The sequence below is a fragment of the Chiloscyllium plagiosum genome, unplaced genomic scaffold, assembly GCF_037043375.1.
Source record: "Chiloscyllium plagiosum isolate Xiang-an unplaced genomic scaffold, Cpla_swu_hap1 HiC_scaffold_28, whole genome shotgun sequence".
Classification (NCBI taxonomy): Eukaryota; Metazoa; Chordata; class Chondrichthyes; order Orectolobiformes; family Hemiscylliidae; genus Chiloscyllium; species Chiloscyllium plagiosum.
The window spans coordinates 31,353,210-31,373,856 of NW_028270166.1; the positions used below are offsets into that span (position 1 = coordinate 31,353,210).

Consider the following 20,647-nt stretch of genomic DNA (forward strand, 5'->3'; position numbering starts at 1 on the left):
GTCATAGCCATAGAGATATACAGCACGGAAACAGACCTTTCGGTCCAACTCGCCCATGCAGACCAGATATCCTAAATTAATCTAGTCCTACTTGCCAGCATTTGGCCCATATCCTTCTAGCTCCTTCCAATCCGTATACCCACCCAGATGTCTTTTAAGTGTTGTAATCATAACCACCCTCCACCACTTCCTCTGACAGCTCATTCCATACATGCGCCACCCTCTGCACGATAAAGTTGCCCCTTAGGTTCCTTTTAAATATTTCCCTCCCACCTTAAAGCTATGTCCCTAGTTTTGGACTCCCCTACCCTGGGAAAAAGACCTTTACTATTCACTCTATCCATGCCCCTCATGATTTTATAAACTTCTATAAGTTACCACACCCCCCCTTCCCCACCCAAGCCTCCGATGCTCCAGTTGAAACTTTATTGCTGGAACAGCACAGCAGGTCAGGCAGCATCCAGGGAACAGGAGATTCGACGTTTCGGGCACAGGCCCTTCTTCAGGAAACCTGTGCCCGAAACGTCGAATCTCCTGTTCCCTGGATGCTGCCTGACCTGCTGTGCTGTTCCAGCAATAAAGTTTCAACTTTGATCTCCAGCATCTGCAGACCTCACTTTCTCTCCGATGCTCCAGAGAAAACAGCTCCAGCCTATTCAGCCACACCCCAAAGCTCAAATCCTCCTATCGTGGCAACATCCTTGTAAATCTTTTCTGAACCCTTTCAAGTTAAGAGAGAGAACAGAATCAAACACAGTATTCTAAGAGGGGTCTAACTAGTGTCCTGTACAACCGTAACATGACCTCTCAACTCCAATACTCAATCCTCTCACTGATGAATTTTGTAAATGTGATGGCTGTACTTTTTAGATTCTACCATTCCTTTGAACATGAAGTGTGCTGAGTTTTCATTTCCCATACCCATACATCTGCTAATCAATGCATTTGACCTGATTGAAGGTGATGCCATCTTACTGAAAACTGCTTTTAAGCAGGCTGCACAGAGGGAGCCCATAAAGTGTGGACTGCATTATCTTTGATATGACTCAGTACATAGTGGATGCATCAGCACTTGCCCCTCACTGTCTTATTAATAAATCCCTGTGTGCTTTCTTCAGATATTGATGAGTGCACCTTCCAGAATATTTGTGGTTTTGGAACTTGCCATCTTACTGAAAACTGTTTTTAAGCAGACTGCAAAGAGGGAGCCCATAAACTTTAGACAGAAGAGAATCTTTTGTGTTGCAATTGTTTTCCTAGCGCCACTCAGGACAGCAACTTCCCAGCAATCAAGTGGAATCAGAATTGAGTTGTCGCATCTTTAATGGAATTGTATCTCCACTGAAGCTGCCCCAGGTCCACAGTATCCATGAAACAAGGTCAATATCAACAGCAAGGATCTTCCAACACTGAAAGCTCATGCTACATGAATGAGCAAAATGGGTTTAACTTCAGGTCACATAACAACGTGCTGAGTATTACCCTTCATGTGAGGGTGACTTCAGAAGATTAATAATAATGTTGTAGCTGGGATGATGAGGGAGCACTTTCTGTATAACCTACTTTATCCAGTGTTTATTCGCTGGACGTATGTCACCTCATATTAGCTGGCCTTGCTCCTGGAGTATGATGGTATCAGTGCTGCTCATGCTGTACTACTGACTAGACGACATGTTTTCCTTTGCAGATGTTGATGAATGTGCTGAAAATGTGAACCTGTGTGAGAACGGGCAGTGTCTGAATGCTCCTGGGGGTTATCGTTGTGAATGCGAAATGGGATTCACACCGACCGAGGATAGCAAGGCCTGCCAAGGTGAGGTTTGATGAAAGGCTTTTTTAGGAAGCCACAGCACTTACATTCCAATGAGATACGTTCACTTTTCTCACAACAGTATTAACAGTCAGTCATGGAGATGGTCCAAGTCAGACTCACCAAATCCTGGCAGTAACTTTGATTTTTCCCCTCGGGTGATTTTGGCTTCCCCTTTGTTTGTTCAATAACTGTATAGACCTGATTATTAAGCTTGACAGACATTTACCAAATTAAAAGATACCCACTTGAAACAGGAACTGAGTATACTAATACATCATGGGTATTTGTCGTAGTTTCTATTTTTCTTGCTGGTGGTTTGATCTTTTATCTAGAGATGCCTAAGAGTGTCGATGAACTGTACTCAGTCCAAGAATTTGTTGGCAACAGTTTACTGAGCACATCTGATGGTAAATAACACAATATGTCTTCAGGGACCCTGTGCATCTCAGACCCCTACTGCATTATCTTTGATATGACTCAGTACATAGTGGATGCATCAGCCCTTGCCTCTCACTGTCTTATTAATAAATCCCTGTATGTTTCTTCAGATATTGATGAGTGCACCTTCCAGAATATTTGTGTTTTTGGAACTTGCCAGAACCTACCCGGAATGTTCCGCTGTGTTTGTGATGATGGTTACGAACTTGACAGAAGTGGAGGCAATTGCACAGGTGAGCTCAAACTGACAATGGATAAATGCAGTAATCAGTCCTATTCATACATTGCCTTTAATGGTTGATGCTACAGTTAGTCTCATTAATAACCCTGACTTACTTTGATAATTCTGTGCCACATTTAGTCAGTGGCACATTAGTAGGACCCCTGCCTCCCATGACAGATGGTCCTGGATCAAATCCCTCCTGCCCCAGAGGTGTGTCACAGCACGTCTGAACAAGCTGATTAAAATAGCCCAGAAATGTGTTCTGTAAACAAGTTTTTTTTTTGTGATTTATTGACAATTAGAACAAAACAATAAATTCTTTATAAAATATCTGTAAATCTTGTATTAGCAGAGTACAGGTACTATTACACACACGCTGACCGTCAATAATTCATGACTCTGATCTATCTTTTGAGCTTTCTTATAAATGATCTGGCCATACATGCCTTTTCCTCCCATTCTCCACCACCACTGATCTAATAAGTCACCTTGAAAGCACTGCATGAATTATAGAAAATACATAGGTCAGTCAGAAAAATGATTCAAACACAGTTACTTTAGCTATCTTGTAATGTAGGATTTTCCCACAAGAAAGAGAAGAATAGGCTTCAAGGATGAAAGCTTAGAGTCTGGAACTATAATCTAAGGATCAGGTTTCCCGTCTGATAACTTATGTGTGACCCATCAGCGTCATACTGAAATGGGATGAACAGTCAAAGAGGCAGCCAAGCTTGGAGCATGTTTTTGTATAGCTGATAGTCAAGTTGGAATGAAATACTGAAGCCCAGAACAGCTGATGTGCCTGTCCACTCACACATTCAACTGCAGTTGAGCAAAGGAGTATGGAGTAATAAAACCATTATAGTGTTAACTAGGCGCAAGTGCAAGTTTCACGATAGCGGCAGTCTGAAAAGTCTGCTGTGTTGGGCTCTGTGCCGTACCCCAGGCAAGGTGGGCTCCTACTCCACCGCCACCCCCTCCCTCCAACTGGGCAACCTCTCCACCACCACCCCCAACCCCCCCGCCAAGAGCCACCGCTGAGGAAAATTGTGTATAAAGCAGGCAGAGCACCGAAAACCTTTTAAGTTTGGATTTGGAGGTTCTGGAGTCAAAAGGAAAATGACTAAACGAAAGGGACATAGGAGAGTGCAGCAGGCAGAGCTCTCCCCTTACCGTGGTGGGTATACCCGACACCCGTGGCAGCGCCTTTAAGCTCGGCCGGGCAGCAGCATCTACTCACAGAGTTTGCAAAATTCCGTGAAAAAAATCGAAACAGCAATGGAGCCGATTACTGCCATGCTGACAAAGCATGAGCAGGAGATCCGGGCTCTGGATTGGCACATGGAAGCGGTCAATCAAAGGGTCACGACCTCGGAGACTGTGACAGAGATGGGGTGGGTCCGAACCTTGGAAGGCCAGGTTCAGGCCTTGCTGGAACAGGTTGACAACCTTGAAAATCGAGGTCGGAGAAAAAAACTTACGTGTCATAGGTCTTCCGGAGCATGAGGAAGGCGAGAATCTGGCAGAGCTCCTGGAGAACTGGCTCCCGGAGTTGTTGGGCCTGGAGATTGAGTTGGGCTGGGTGAATGTGGAGCGGGCCCACTGCATCGTGATGTGTAGGTCTGGGTCGAGTCAGCATCCCTACCCGGTCCTAGGGCGACTCCAGCACTATAATGAAAAGAAGTTAATAATAGAAACATCCAGAAGACTGGGAAGAGATCCATAGGCTCTGTATATAAAGGTTCGAGAATTATGTTTTTTCAAGACTTCTCTGGTGCCATAATTAAGAAGAGGAAGACTTTTGATGATGTTAAGAAAAAAATTAAGAGACTGAAATATTCAATATTCTCTGAGGTACCTGGCAGTACCACGTTTTAATTATGGGGGAATCTGTCTATAACTTCAACTCGGCAGAAAAAGCAAAAGAATTTGGAAACTCACTGAAATAATAGACTTGGACCGAGGGGAAAGAGGAAAATATGTGTATGGACAATGGCATAATTTTAAAAATTTTTTTTGTTCTTTTCCATTTCGTAGTTTCAGGCCTTATAGGCTTTGGTGTAAAATCTGGTTTGTTTCATATTGTAACTGTTTGGTAGGTATCTGTTATCTTACTGTTCTGTTTTTCTGGGTGAGGGGTAGTTACTTCTTTGGTGTAAGGTTGTGTGGAGTTGAGATATGGAGGGGGAGGGGGAAGGGAGGGAGTCCATTGTTAACTTGCAGGAGTATAAATAACATGTTTTTTCCCATTGCCTGGGTTTGGGGCATGGCCTTAACTGGAAGGTGCCAGAACGGCTGGAAGGTTGGGAGTGAATGCCTCCTATGGGCAAGAGGGGAGATGTCTGGAGATTGGTTTTTTGTGTTTATTCGTTCAAGTTAGGAGTAGTGGTCAGTTTCTTAGTTTTAGTAGTGTTTGTAGGAATAGTTTTCAGATTTGATAAAGTCTGTTTTTTTCCACTTGCCGCACATTGAATGGGCTTCTTCCTCTTGGAGGACCGTGGGTTGTAGTGTGCGGTCATGGCTAGCGATCTGTTCAAGTGGTGCACCTGGAATATAAAGGGGAGTCATTCCCCCTTTAAAAGAAAAAAGGTGCTTTCAAACCTTAAGAAGGAAAGGGTTGACATCGCTCTGTTGTAAGAGACACATTTAACTGATAGGGAACATCTGAGGTAACAGCAGGGGTGATACAATAGGGTACTCTTCTCCATCTTCAACTCCAAAAGCAGAGGAGTGGCCATGCTGGTATGAGGGAACCTCCCATTTCAGGTGATAGATCAAACCAAGGATGAGTATGTACGGTTCATCATTCTCAAGGCTCTGGTACACAGGGAAGAGTATGGCATCCTGAATGTTTACTGTCACCCCGGTGCGTCCTCTCAAATTTTTATTTGACGCAGTCTCTAAGTTAATGGCTGTTGAGGTGCACCATGTGATTATAGGAGGAGATTTAATCGTCTCATGGATCCTGGGGTAGACAGGATGCCAAGGGGTCTGTCGGGTACACCTCTGTAGTCTAGGCAGTTAGTGGACTTGTGTAAGGAGTTGGGGCTAGTGGATGTGTGGAGGTGTCCCCACCCTAATGGGAGGGATTTTACTTTTACTCCAACCCGCACACGTGCCACACAAGAATTGATATGTCCTTTGTTTCATCGGTTTGTTTGGACTTGGTGTTGGCCTGCAGGTTTGGGAACATATCTGTTTCGGACCACGTGGCAGTGTATTTGGATGTTAAGACCAAGGGTAGTGGAACAAATACATGAATTTAGATTAGAGTGGAAAAGCACAGCAATTCAGGCAGCATCCGAGGAGCAGGAAAATCAACGTTTCGGGCAAAAGCCCTTCATTAGGAATACAGGCAGAGTGCCTGAAGGGTGGAGAGATAAATGAGAGGAGGGTGGGGATGGGGAGAAAGTAGCATAGAGTACAATAGGTGAGTGGGGGAGGGGATGAAGGTGATAGGTCAGGGGGGAGGGTGGAGTGGATAGGTGGAAAGGAAGATAGGCAGGTAAGACAAGTCATGGGGACAGTGCTGAGCTGGAAGTTTGGAGCTGGGGTGAGGTGGGGGAAGGGGAAATGAGGAAACTGGTGAAGTCCACATTGATGCCCTGGGGTTGAAGTGTTCCAAGGCGGAAGATGAGGTGTTCTTCCTCTAGGCGTCGGGTGGTGAGAGAGCGACAGTGAAGGAGGCCCAGGACCTCCATGTCCTCGGCAGAGTGGGAGGGGGAGTTGAAATGTTGGGCCATAGGGCAGTGTGGTTGATTGGTGCGGGTGTCCCAAAGATGTTCCCTAAAGCACTCTGCTAGGAGACGTCCAGTCTCCCCAATGTAGAGGAGACCGCATCGGGAGCAATAAATGATATTGGTGGATGTGCAGGTAAAACTTTGATGGATGTGGAAGACTCCTTTGGGGCCTTGGATGGAGGTGAGGGAGGAGGTGTGGGCGCAGGTTTTGCAACTCCTGCGGTGGCAGGGGAAGGTGCCAGGATGGGAGGGTGGATTGTTGGGGGGCGTGGACCTGACCAGGTAGTCACGGAGGGAACGGTCTTTGCGGAAGGCAGAAGGGGGTGGGGAGGGAAATATATCCCTGGTGGTGAGGTCCGTTTGGAGGTGGCGGAAATGTCGGCGGATGATTTGGCTTATGCGAAGTTTGGTAGGGTGGAAGGTGAGCACCGGGGGGGGGTTCTGTCCTTGTTACGGTTGGAGGGGTGGCGTCTGAGGGCGGAGGTGCGGGATGTGGACGAGATGCGTTGGAGGGCATCTTTAACCAAGTGGGAAGGGAAATTGCAATCTCTAAAGAAGAAGGCCATCTGGTGTGATCTGTGGTGGAACTGGTCCTCCTGGGAGCAGATACACCAGAGGCGGAGGAATTGGGAATACAGGATGGCATTTTTGCAGGAGGTGGGGTGGGAAGAGTTGTAATCCAGGTAACTGTGGGAGTTGGTGGGTTTATAAAAAATGTTAGTGTCAAGTCGGTCATCATTAATGGAGATGGAGAGGTCCAGGAAGGGGAGGGAGGTGTCAGAGATGGTCCAGGTAAATTTAAGGTCAGGGTGGAATGTATTGGTGAAGTTGATGAATTGCTCAACCTCTTCGCGGGAGCACGAGATGGCGCCAATGCAGTCATCAATGTAGCGGGGCAAGAGGTGGGGAGTGGTGCCGGTGTAATTACAGAAGATGGACTGTTCTACGTAGTCAACAAAGAGTCAGGCATAGCTGGGGCCCTTATGTGTGCCCATGGCTACCCCTTTGGTATGGAGGAAGTGGGAGGATTCGAAGGAGAAATTGTTACGGGTGAGGACCGGTTCGGCCAAACAAATGAGGGTGTCAGTGGAAGGGTACTGTTGGGGACATTGGGAGAGGAAGAAACGGAGGGCTTGGAGGCCCCGGTCATGGCGGATGGAGGTGTAGAGGGACTGGATATCCATGGTGAAGATGAGGCGTTGGGGGCCGGGGAAACGGAAGTCTTGGTGGAGGGTGTGGGTGGTGTCTCGAATGTATGTGGGGAGTTCCTGGACTAGGGGGGGATAGGACAGTGTCGAGGTAGGTAGAGATGAGTTCAGTGGGGCAGGAGCATGCTGAGACAATGGGTCGGCCAAGGTGGTCAGGCTTGTGGATCTTGGGAAGGAGGTAGAACCGGGCAGTGCGGGGTTCCAGGACTATGAGGTTGGAAGCTGTGGGTGGGAGATCTCCTGAGGTGATGAGGTTCTGTATGGTCTGGGAGATGATGGTTTGGTGATGGGGTGTGGGGTCATGGTCGAGGGGGCGGTAGGAAGAGGTGTCCTCGAGTTGGCGTCTGGCTTCAGCGGTGTAGAGGTCAGTGCGCCAGACTACCACTGTGCCCCCTTTATCTGCTGGCTTGATGGTGAGGTCGGGATTGGAGCAGAGGGATTGGAGGGCTGCGCATTGTGAGGGTGAGAGGTTGGAGCGGGGCAGGGGGGTAGACAGGTTGAGGCGGTTAATGTCCCGGCGGCAGTTGGAAATGAAGTGGTCGAGGGCGGGTAATAGGCCAGCGCGGGGTGTCCAGGTGGATGCAGTGTGTGGAGGTGGGCGAAGGAGTCCTCGGAAGGTGGGCGGGAGTCCTGATTGTGAAAGTAAGCTCGAAGGCGGAGGTGCAGCGAGTTGAGTAGAGTAGTGTAATGTAATGTAATTGAATCTCATTGGATTGTAACTTAATTTAATACTATTTCACTTAATTTGAGTTTATTTTAACTTGGATTAAGTAAATAGGAGATGATTGTATCCCAAAGAGTACGACATAGTTTATTGTTAACATTACTGTAACATAATAATGTGGTATTATTTGTACTTTTCTGTATTTTTGTACTTTTATAACTTTTTTTTTGTAAAAGAGTAAAAATTTTTCAATAAACATATATAAAAAAACTAAGCCCAAATGCAATCTATGTCTGTCAAGTATCTAAAAGAGATACCAACCACAGGACAATCTACATGATGGCTGAATGGGCTCATCCTTTGCTGTACATAACTAAGATCTATTATTAAATAATAAATAATGATATAACGGAGCATGTGTTAGAGTCATAAAGTTGTACAGCACAGGAACAGACCTTTCGGTCCAACTCGTCCATGCTGTCCAAATAGCCAAATCTGACCTACTTCCTTTTGACAGCATTTGGCCCACACCCCTCAACTCTTCTAATTCATATGCCCATCCAAATTCCTTTTAAATGTTACACTCCAACCAGCCTCCACCACTTCCTCTGGCAACTCATTCCATAGATGCACTACCCTCTGCAGGAAAAGGTTGCCTGTCATGTTCCTTTTAAATCTTTCCCCTCTCACCTTAAACCTATGCCCTCAAGTTTGGACGCCCCTACCCTGGGGAAAAGACCTTGACCATTCATCCTATCCATGCCCCTCATGACTTTATAAACCTCTATAAGGTCACCCCTCAGCCTCCGACGCCTATCCCCAGCCTATACAGTCTCTCCCTATAGCTCAAACCTCCAACCTGGCTGCATCCTTGTAAATCTTTTATGAATTCTTTCAAATTTAAGTGTTGCTGAGAAGCAAAGGAATGTGTTTCAGGACCTGATTGGTGATGGTTTTAATGATTGATAATCAGTTGTTCAATGAGTTAGATGATTCATTGTTTAATGACTCACTGAGTTTACGTTCACAGATATCAATGAATGTGCTGACCCTGTAAACTGCATCAATGGCCTCTGTGTGAACACCCCTGGGAGCTACCTGTGTAACTGCCCGACAGATTTCGAGCTGAATCCTACAGGGGTTGGCTGTGTGGGTGAGTCCTAGTTCTACGTTTGGAATGATTCAATGACAGTAGCAATTAATGATTCCATGGAAACAGAAACACTGAACTGCAGAAAATGGCAAGCAGCTGGTGAGAGCACAGGTTTCAGTCAGGGAGACAGAGACCAACAGCAGCAATGAATCTCCTGCCACTTAATCATTGAAATCTAATTGACAGGACTTTTCTCGGTATAATTATGTTGATATAAATGGGGAATGTACAACCCTTTAAACCCTCAGCTAACTCACCCAGGGCTGTGATTTGCTAAGCTTTGCTGACTGTAAATTCCAACTGCTCTGGCACTAAACATGGGCAATATTACAGAATTTCCATTATGCCATGAATTGGAAGACATAAAATCCAGTCCTCCATCTCTCAATGATAGAGTGGTACCCAGGGCATTTAACAGCCTGCATCCCTCATCTTTGCAGATCCTTCCTCAGTCTTTGTATCTTCTGTACTGTTAAATCTACCACCCTGTTAATCTCCATCCACACCCCATATATGCCTTTTACTGTCAGGAACTGTCACTTTTTAATCTGCACTGGGAAAGTTCGAAACTTCCCCTCCCATAAGTAAATTTCCAAAATATTTATGCATCCTCCTCTGCCCAGTGACTCATCCTCCTCCATCCACTGAAATAATTATCCCCTCCACCTCACTAGAGCTGTATTTAGTGACAGACTGACACACAATTGAGGAAACCAAACGCAGATTGGACGACCATTTCTTATCATTTCTGTAAATGTCACTCTGAGCTTCCACTCACTTGTCACTTTAACTCTCTACCTTTCACCCACTCGGATCTTCCCATTCCCATTCTTAGCCGCAATTTTCCAGGGAATCTCCAGGAACAGAACTTCATCTTTTGGCTTACCCCTTTACAGCTGTCTAGACTCAATCTGCGTTCAATCTCTCCCCAGTTTTGTTTCCTTTTATTCACTCCACCATAAAATTGAACCCATAAATGCGTTTTTCTCTCTCCACAGATGCTGCCAAACCTGCTGAGTATTTCCACCAAGTGCTTCTCTGAATTCCTAATAGGTGGCCTCATACACGTCTCTGTAACAATCACTTAAAATGACAGCAATGTGGAAGGTTGTGCATGTTGTATATTCACAAGGAGTTATAAATACCTTGTTGGACAGTCCTGTTTTATTTTGTGTTGCCTTTGCATTCTGAGATGTTCGTATTGATCATTTTATGGTAGCCTCTGTACACAGTTTCAGTCCCAACATGAATTCATAATTTCTGCTTTGCTTTCTTACAGATACCCGTGTGGGTAATTGCTTCCTGGAAACCTTGCCAAGGGGAGATGGCGGGATTTCATGCAGTGCAGAGATCGGTGTTGGTGTCACTCGAGCCTCATGCTGTTGCTCGCTGGGAAGGGCTTGGGGAAACCCTTGTGAATTCTGCCCTCTAGTCAACTCCAGTAAGTGCAGCTGATGTGTCTCAGATACTTTGACCATGCTTTGATTGGGTGATCAAATTGGAGTGATCATGAAGACAAGGGCAGAGTTAATTGGATAGTCAAGAAGGGAAGATCTAACATTTCATGAAGTGTCCTCTTGCACAATAGTTCAAAGAGAGCCAAGAAGGATTTTCCTGGAATTACATCCCAGTAAGGAGCAGATTAAATATTTCTGTGTTTGTAACAAGTCATGCGTTTTGCATGATGCTGAGGTTTTACCATACCAACTGCAACAATACCAAGCTGCCCAGATTCTTCACTCTTTGTTCTATTTGAGTGTCTGATCACAGTAGAATGTTTATTACAGACCTATGCTATCCCAGTGTTTGATTTCAGGGATATTTTGGGTCCTGCATTATGTCCTGCAGTCACCAGGCAGGAGTTAGCATCTTCTTAGCAACAAGACATCATTTGGATCTCAGTTTTCTTTACTGAATTCAGTCAGACTGGCCCTAGGATAGCAGAAAGCAGTCTGAGATAAAGGGCTGGTGTAATATAGGGGCCCTGTACCTTTTACATTTCAATTACTTAAGTTTTTCAAAAAATGAAGGGAATCCTAACTGAGCAACGATATTGCATCATCACAGTAGAGAAAAATAAGAAAGGTTGATGACAGTAAATTTGCAGGCTGGAACTAAGAGAAGGATGGAAGGCTAGAGATGGAGTAAAGGATGAGATGCGAATTGAGGATTTGGGGTGTGATAGAATTTGTAATGAAGAAAATGTTTTGTGTCAGGTGATAAACATTCTATTAGCTGATATAAAGACTCTAAAAATGTATGTTTACTATATGGATTCTCTTGCAGCTGAATACAAGACTCTATGTCCAGGAGGGGAAGGTTTCCGACCCAATCCTATCACTGTCATTCTGGAAGGTATGTTGCATTTAACTGAGTACGTTTAGGAACAGAACAAATGTAGACTGCAGTGTGACTACTGATTGTCTTTTTCAGATATTGATGAGTGTCAGGAGTTACCAGGCCTATGTCAGGGTGGAAACTGTGTGAACACATTTGGCAGCTTCCAGTGTGAATGTCCAGCTGGATATTACCTGAATGAGGACACTCGTATATGTGAAGGTGAGAACGGACTGATGACCCTGAACCTCGACTTCAGGTTCTTGAAATAGAAAGGAGGCTGCAGTTACTGTAGAAATCTGCATGTCTATCACTTTGAATGTATTTCTGTCTATCCATAGCTTTAACTGTTAGCCAGGGGAGATTTACACGAGAATGGTCCCAGGAATGAACAGTTTAACATATGAGAAATGTTTGAGGAGTCTGAGTTTATACTCAAAGTTTAGAAGGATGAGGGGGGATCTAATTGAAACATACAGAATACTGAATTACCTGGACAGAGTAGATATTGGGAAGATGTTTCCATTGGTAAGAGAGACTAGGGCCTGAGGGCACAGCCTTAGGAAGACCTTTTAGAATGGAGATAAGGAGAACCTTCTGCAGCCAGAGAGTGGGGAATCTGTGGAATTCATTGCCACAGAAGGCTACAGAGGCCAGGTCATTGAGTATATTTAATACTCAGATAGATAGGTTCTTGGGTATCAAGGGGATCAAGGGCTACGGGGAGAAAGCAGGAGAATGGAGTTTGAGAGATTTTGCAGCCATGATTGAATGGCGGAGCAGACTCGATGGGCTGAATGGCCTAATTTCTCCTCTTATGCCTTATGTTCTTATATCTCCTGGACTGATAAGTCTGACTTGAGTTTGTATATGGAGCTAAGTACACCATTTAACTAAAGGTAAAAGAATGTAGATATTTTAAATCCATTGCTCCAATTTCCTACTCTCTCTCCTATCTTACCCTTCCTGTTTTCCCCAGTCTCATTTTAACCTCAGTCTGTTTTCCCTATTTTCCAATCTCACCCAAACTCTCTTGATCTCTTACTGTAAACCTATGTCTCTGCATTTCTCCCTGTCTCTTGACCTGAACTTTCTTGTCTATCTGTCCCTTCTGAACACTCTCCCTCTTCCGTTCCATTCTCTGTACTTGTTAATTTATTTGCTCTAATCTCTTCTATCCTGTCTATTCCTAAGCTCACGTTCCTAAGAGACTTTAGTTATCTCTTTTTCCTGATTCTCAGTCTCCAGATGAGCACAAATTTTGAAAATAAATGAATGTTTTTTACTTTCAAAAGCTTTTTAAAGGAGGGTGATGGCCTCTGATCCAACAATAGCTTGTGGTACTGTCATTCACATTAAGACTACCCTTTGTAATTTTTTTAAAAATATCATGAATTCATTTCATGTCCATCTTAAATGTTAGTCCTCTTATCTGTCTTCCTGACTACAGTCACTATTTACCTTAGTCTTTTCCTTAAACTTTAAAACCCCATCTCAGATTACTGCCAAATCTTTTCAAAGCTTGAAGAAAGTACTATTTCTTCAAAGGTGTCACTGAACTGGTCTAATGAATCAATGCTGCATCTCTTCCATTAATTTTATATCATAATAATATCCTATGGATTCAACAGAACTTTGCTTCGTTATTCTAATGTTTCAGGTTCATTTTACAGCCTTACCTAATGTACTTTTAATAACCTGTGCATCTCCAAATTAAGAAACGTCCACTCTACAGCTCCATTTTAAATCTTAACATTTTCAGATGTATCTCATTCCCGCATCACTACTTCAAAGTGTACTAATCGCATTGAAGGGTAACTACATGTATGTGCCAATCTTTGTTGACCTGCTTACAGCTTGCTGGAATCTGTCACAATGTTCCACATATTTGTAACACACCAACAGAAACATGTCTTGCAGTGCATTTCAACAGTAATCCTTCAATTTCTAAAAATTGCTTCAAACTTGTTACGTAGAGTAGATACGAATGGCCTGTGGAATACCATGTCTGTTCTAAGAAGCGATCTTTTACCACAAATTCATTACGTTCCTTTTTCTATTCTCTTGGCCACATTATCTACATGTTTGACAATTATCTCTCTTACACTTGACTTACTACATTTTGAAAACCATATACACCACACGTGGGTGGCATGGTGGCACAGTGGTTAGCACTGCTGCCTCATAGCGCCAGAGACCCGGGTTCAATTCCCGACTCAGGCGACTAACTGTGTGGAGTTTGCACATTCTCCCCGTGTCTGCGTGGGTTTCCTCCGGGTGCTCCAGTTTCCTCCCACAGTCCAAAGATGTGCAGGTCAGGTGAATTGGCCATGCTAAATTTCCCGTAGTGTTAGGTAAAGGGGTAAATGTAGGGGAATGGGTGGGTTGCGCTTCGGCGGGTCGGTGTGGACTTGTTGGGCCGAAGGGCCTGTTTCCACACTGTAAGTAATCTAATCTAATCTATTACATTTCATAAAGCTCTTCTCTCTGGTTGTCTTCTGTTAATGGGATTTGATTGATTTTAATGGATATCTTTATTCAGATATCGATGAATGCACCACTCACATTGGAATCTGTGGACCTGGAACATGCTACAATACTTTGGGCAACTATACCTGTGTCTGCCCTCCGGAGTACATGCAAGTCAATGGAGGAAACAATTGTATGGGTAAGAGACTGGAGCTCAGCATTGTGCCCCATGTTCAGATATTACAGAAAATATGATGATTTGTAAGAAATACGATAACTGACAAGAATCAAACCTTTAAGAGATTTTGGATCAGCTTCATGCACAGCAACAGCAATGACATACTCAGTATGCAATTCAAAACAAGTATGGAACTAAGTATGGAACTATGGTATAAATTCTGTACCATACAAGATAGTGCTTCAAGTGCTAAAACTATATAAATTATAATGGGTCAACATCTCTGTAATCTATCAGACCTCTTCGAAAGAGAGTCTTCTCAAAAACCACTAATGTATTATAAATCCAGACACAGGGGAGCTGCAGTATATCATTAACTCAAGCTAACCACATCTCTTTGTTCCATATAAATCAGCTTGCTGTTGACATTATTAATACCTAATGATCGCAATTATAAAAGGACAGTCTGCCATTTTTCACAGGTAATACATACCTGTATAAAAAGTGACCTGGTGCATGATGCACACTTTACAAGTACATGTTGTCCATTTTTTGTGTGTCATGTGAACCCTCCAGTACGGTGCTGCTTCCTACCCAGCATTCACTTGTATACAACCGACACACCCCTTTCATTTACCTGGAATGCTCAGTCATATACAGAGAAACCTCGGTTATCCGAACGAGATGGGTGGGCACTATTTCGTTCGGATAATTGATTATTCAGTTAATCGATTCAGTGCCATTCCTCTGGGGGCTCGCCCGCCCCCAACCCCATCCAACATTGCCCCCAACCTACCACCAAGATCGTCACCCCGTCCGACCTCCCCCAACACCGCTCCCATCCACCCCAACACAGCGCTCTCCCATCTGCCCCAACACTGCCCCGCCCCCAACCACCATGTGATCCCCATGGGCCCCACCCCCTTCCGCCCCCACCCCTCTCCAGGGCAGCTGGACTGGACACCAACAACAAGACTGCTGCTGCTGCTACTGCCTTTTGCGGGGGGGAAATCTTTAAATAGTGCATGCGCGTGCACACACACACACACAATTTTACTGTAACGTTTTGACAGGTTCCACCCTTGCCCCGTACAGGACAACATTGGAGAGATTATCTGGGGAAGGGGGGTTAGGGTACACCCCTATGTAGAACTCCAGGAAAAGTGTGGGAAGAGAGAGAGGGAGGGTGGGAGGTCAGTCATTTAGAGACGGTGCCTGTGCTCCCATCAGTCCAGGACTGTTCTTGGCAGCACTTTTAATCACTGTAAACAAAAGACACGATCAGTGTTGGACACACTAGTTTGATGTAATATTTCTGTCGGGACCTCGAGATCTCCTTCAGATAATCCGATTTTCAGATAATTGGTATTTGGGTAATCAAGGTTCCCCTCTATAGTGTGAACTTGGATATTGTAGGCATTTTTATATTGTCCACATATATAATGCTCACTCTTACATAATAATGTTCAATTATATATAGCATGCAATATCAATGAGTGCTCATTCATAGCATTCACTTATATAAAGTATTAAAGCAATCATTTCTGCACTAAGAGGAAGAGGGGAGTAGAGGTTGAGGAGCGAGAAGAAGGAGAGAGACGGTAGGAGGTAGAAAGAGGGAAATGTCTATCATTGCTATAAAATGGACAGCCCTATATAGTTTTCATTAACATAGAGCACTCATTCCAATATGGTTCTGATTTTATTTGATGTTGAACAGTCTTAAATAGTGCAGATTTGTATATCATTTTCACTTACAGTGGGCACTTCTATCTGACAAGCTCTCCCATCTAGCAGGTACTCCCATTTGGCTATCTCTTATAAACAACTATACATCCATTTCCATATAGAATGTACCACAGATGTGGTGCTCGGATTTTCCATTCTAAGCAGTTTTAGGACAGAATTTCCTCTTCCCAATTTTATATGGCTCTGGGCCAGCAGCAAAGTCAGACAGAGACATAAACTGTCGGTTGTGGGTTTTCATTGTAAGTGTCGGTTAGTTCCCATACATTCCAAGACAGGGTGTTTTAAATGAATAAACGTGACGGTAGAAAGTTAGAAAACTTGTTTTCCAGCAGCTTTACCAAAGGAGCAGAGAATATGAGTGATGCTGAAGAAACAAAATTCACAGTGTTCCTACGAAAGAATGATGTGCAGAAAGCTAGTGTGGATAGAATGGATCAAGTGGCCTCCTTCATGATATGATTCAAGTTTACATGTCTAAGGAAAATCAATTGAGCCTGACCTCAGGAAATGGCTTGAGTAAAGGCTTGTGTTGAGGGTGAAGGCCCATTGAGACAGTGACAGCAATAACCTTTATTAATAATGTCGCAAAACTGACCCAACACATTCGGGTCAACAAACTCGAATCTGACACCAGCTTACGAAAGAAAATATTAAGACAGGCAACCAAAACTAGAACAAAGAGGTACGTTTTTAACAGGCTTCATAAAGAAGGAGAGAAGGATGGAAAGGTGTAACCATGGAATCAATTCTATTTTTCAGCCACACCTTACTGCAGTCCCCTCCGCCCTGACCATGTGAAAATCACTATTATCTCATTGCCGGGCGTTATACCTGTCAATCAGTTTAGAATATTGGTTTCAGCTGGTCTGTTTGTATATAAGCTGCATTCAATGGAGTGGTTGTGACTGTGAGTGAGGTTTATATTTATCAGGCACATTTAAACGTCTTTCTGTTCTGAATTGTGGCAGATATGCGGAAGAGTGTCTGTTACCGCAACTTCAATGATACATGTGAGAATGAACTCTCCTTCAACATGACCAAGAAGATGTGCTGCTGCTCATACAACGTGGGCAAGGGATGGAATAAGCCATGTGAGCCCTGCCCCACGCCAGCTACATGTGAGTGGAACAGATATCATGCTGTGGAGTCAGGGGCATAGGTTTAAAATCTATATTTTAACAAAAGCCCGCTACTGGATGGTAACGGTCAGTGGGTGGGCAGGGATGGTCAGTGAGTGCACAGTGATGGTCATTGAGTGGATGGTTATGGTCAGTGGGCAGTGATGGTTAGTGCTTGGTTACAGTCAGTGAGTGGTGACAGTCAATGGGAGGGGTCAGTGACAGTCAGTGGGTGCGTAGTTAAGGTCAGTGGGTGGATGGTTACGGTCATTGGGATGGGTCAGTGATTGTCAGTGGGTGGTCAGTGATGGTCAGTGGGTGAACAGTGATGGTCAGTGGGTGGGCCGTGAGGGTCAGTGGGTGGGCAGTGAGGGTCAGTGGGTAGGCAGTGATGGTCAGTGGACAGTAACGTTCAGTGGGTGGGCAGTGATGGTTAGTGGGTGGATAGTGAGTGTCATTTGCTGAGTATTGATGCTCAGTGGGCAGTGACAGTTAGTGGATGGTCAGTGACAGTAAGTGGGTGGACTATGAGGGTTAGTGGGTGGTCAGTGGGTGGTCAGTGACAGTGAGTGGGTGGTCTATGAAGGTCAGTGGGTGGGCACTGATGGTCAGTGGGCAGTGACAGTCAGTGGATGGATGGTGACAGTCAGTGGATGAGTATGGATGGTCAATAGGTGATGGTGGTCATTGGGCAGGCAGCGATGGTCAATGGGCAATCACTGTCAGTGGATGGTCAGTGCGTGTGTCCAGTGGGCAGTGACAGTCTGAATGGTGGTGATGGTCAGTGGGTGGACAGTGCCGGTCAGTGGGCAGTGGCAGTCAGTGGGTGGACGGTGAGGATGAGTACATGGGCAGTGACAATCAGTGGGTGGGCAGTGATAGTCAGTGGATGGGCAGTGGATGGTCAGTGAGTGGATGGTAACAGTCAATGAGCTGTGAGGGTCAGTGGGTGGCCAGTGATGGTCAGTGGGTGGAAGTGACGGTCAGTGGGTGGTTAGTGATGGTCAGTGGATGGTTAGTGGGTGAGCAGTGATGGGCAATGGGCAGTGATGGTCAGTGGATGGACTGTGATGGTCAGTGGGCAAACAGTGTTTGTCAATTGCCAGTGACAGTCTGGATGCTGGTGATGGTCAGTGAGTGGGCAGTAACATTCAGTGGGTGGACAGTGAGGGTCAGTGGGTGGATAGTGATGGTTAGTGGGTGGACAGTGAGTGTCTTTTGGCGAGTACTGATGCTGAGTGGGCAGTGACAGCCAGTGGGTGGACTGTGAGGGTCAGTGGGTGGGCACTGATTGTCAGTGGGCAATGACAGTGAGTGAGAAGTGACGGTCAATAGATGGTGGTGGTAAATGGGTGGGCAGTGATTATCAGTGGGTGGGCAGTGATGGTCAATGGGCAATCACTGTCAGTGGATGGTCAGTGATGTTCAGTGGTCAGTGACAGTCTGGATGGTGGTAATGGTCAGTGGGTGGATAGTGACAGGCAGTGGATGGGCTGTGGATGGTTAGTGGCAGTGATGACCTGTGGGCAGGCAGTGATAGTTAATGCGTGTACAGTGATGGTCAGTGGACAGTGACAGTCAGTGGGTGGATGGTGACGGTCAGTGTGTGGCCAGTGGATGGTCAGTAGGCAGTGACTGTCTGTAGGCAATGATGGTCAGTTGATGGACAGTGGTCATTTGGACGTGGTAAACGCTGTTGATGATTTTATGTAATGACTCCCTCTGGGATAAAATGAGGTGAAAAGTAATGACAGGATCAGAGGTGAATGTTGATTGTGCATTGTCTATTATGAAACTACCTTTTCAACATGCACATGAGGTGTAGTGCTAAGTGTATGCTGACTGTAAATGATGGGGTAAAATGATGACTGACTGAAATTTCTCCTTCAGCTCACTATCAACTCCTGTGTGGGAATCAGGCTCCTGGCTTCATCATTGATATCCATACGGGCAAACCAGTTGGTGAGTATCCATTGCTTTTTTCCACGGTCAGGATCTGTAACTGTTGCTGCACCTCTGGAATAGTCATGGACAATGCAAACTGAAATTAGTTCCATCATGTTTTTGATATTAAAAGTAACTGGAAGATATATCAGGAATATTATTTGTTGATATTTGCAATGGAGTCTGAGCAAGTTAACTCACAAATCAGTCCATATTGTTAGGTTGGGATCTAATGTCGAAGGGATTGTTAGAATCTGGCCACTCTGTGCCATACTCTTTCAGTCAGTCGCTTCTTAATGTTCTATCATCTCGGTTCTTCCTCTTTCCAATACAAGGCAGGTATATCATAGAGAATGCAATCAATGGGTTCATAGGCTCATAACAATGCCTGTTGTAATGTGCAGCAATGTCCTCTTTTTATAAAAAACACCCCTGAGGCAAGCATTACCTGCAGTCTGTTTGTGAGTCCCCGGTTCTCAGTTAAGTTTAATTTGATGTGGAGATGCCAGTGTAGGACTGGTTTGGGCAAAGTCAGAAGTCACACTACGTGAGGTTATAGTCCAACAGGTTTATTTGAAATCACGAGCTTTCAGAGCGCTGCTTTGATTCGATACACATCAAATGGAGTTTTAAATAACCCTTCAGGTACTCTACTCAAGCATTCTAAATATAATCAACAAAGCATTTCCGAATTTTGGGCATGAAATATTAATTATAAAAAGGCAGATCAGTGTGAAAATAAATTTGCTCAACATCTTTAAGGTTAAATTAGAATGGAGTTCTTAAAGGAAAATTGTTCTTTTTCAACAAAAAGGCAGATTGATTTCAATTATTTTTTGACGGGAATTGGGCTGAGCCACATAACCTGTCAGCGTAGTGGACGCGGTGGATTTGGAAGCCTGTTGTTTACAGGATTGTAATTGAGCAAGGTTAGGGATAATTTTCAGCTTATATGTATGTTTCATGTGCAGATATTGACGAGTGTCGGGAAATCCCAGGCATTTGTGCGAATGGCGTCTGTATCAACCAAATCGGTAATTTCCGCTGTGAGTGTCCAATGGGCTTCAGCTACAACAATGTGTTCCTGATCTGTGAAGGTAGGCAGTTATCTTATCACTGCGTTCCTCTTCTAATACATTCATTTTGCCATATTGACAAGCTATGTCCTGACATTCTAATGAAGAATATTGAAACCCTCTCTTTGCCTGTTGTTTTGGGTTAGATATTGATGAGTGCACCAATGGAGATAACCTGTGTCAGCGGAATGCCGACTGTATCAACATCCCAGGCAGTTACCGCTGTGAGTGCTCCCCGGGCTTTAAACTGTCACTGAGTGGAGCCTGTGTGGGTGAGTAGTGTCTGATATTTTCTCTGATATTTTGCCCACTAGTTGTCAACGTCTGTTGAAGAATGTTGCCGATCCCTCCAGTTCTACAGCTGGTTTTCAAAATGCTAAATAGGAAATGACATTGGGTGTGAAAATGTAGGATCTCATCGTGTTTCATTTATCTAGAGGTTAGAGTGCCCCCAGTGCACCTCATACTTCTTGAACTTATTACTGAGATATTTTTCTCTGTCACTCTATCAGGGCGAGTTCAGTCTGTTGGCAGGTG

General features: G+C 44.6%; 1 protein-coding gene across 1 annotated transcript in view; it reads left to right on the forward strand.

Annotated features, from left to right (window-relative positions):
* Positions 1 to 20,647, forward strand: part of fbn3 (fibrillin 3) — a 440,729-nt gene that overhangs the window by 357,379 nt on the left and 62,703 nt on the right. Inside the window, exons 34-44 of the mRNA XM_087976092.1 lie at positions 1,688 to 1,813; positions 2,362 to 2,484; positions 9,117 to 9,239; positions 10,519 to 10,680; positions 11,526 to 11,594; positions 11,673 to 11,798; positions 14,119 to 14,244; positions 16,941 to 17,090; positions 18,981 to 19,052; positions 20,006 to 20,131; positions 20,257 to 20,382. Coding sequence (XP_087832218.1) covers positions 1,688 to 1,813; positions 2,362 to 2,484; positions 9,117 to 9,239; positions 10,519 to 10,680; positions 11,526 to 11,594; positions 11,673 to 11,798; positions 14,119 to 14,244; positions 16,941 to 17,090; positions 18,981 to 19,052; positions 20,006 to 20,131; positions 20,257 to 20,382 — 1,329 coding nt within the window. The remainder of the gene's footprint in view (positions 1 to 1,687; positions 1,814 to 2,361; positions 2,485 to 9,116; positions 9,240 to 10,518; positions 10,681 to 11,525; positions 11,595 to 11,672; positions 11,799 to 14,118; positions 14,245 to 16,940; positions 17,091 to 18,980; positions 19,053 to 20,005; positions 20,132 to 20,256; positions 20,383 to 20,647) is intronic.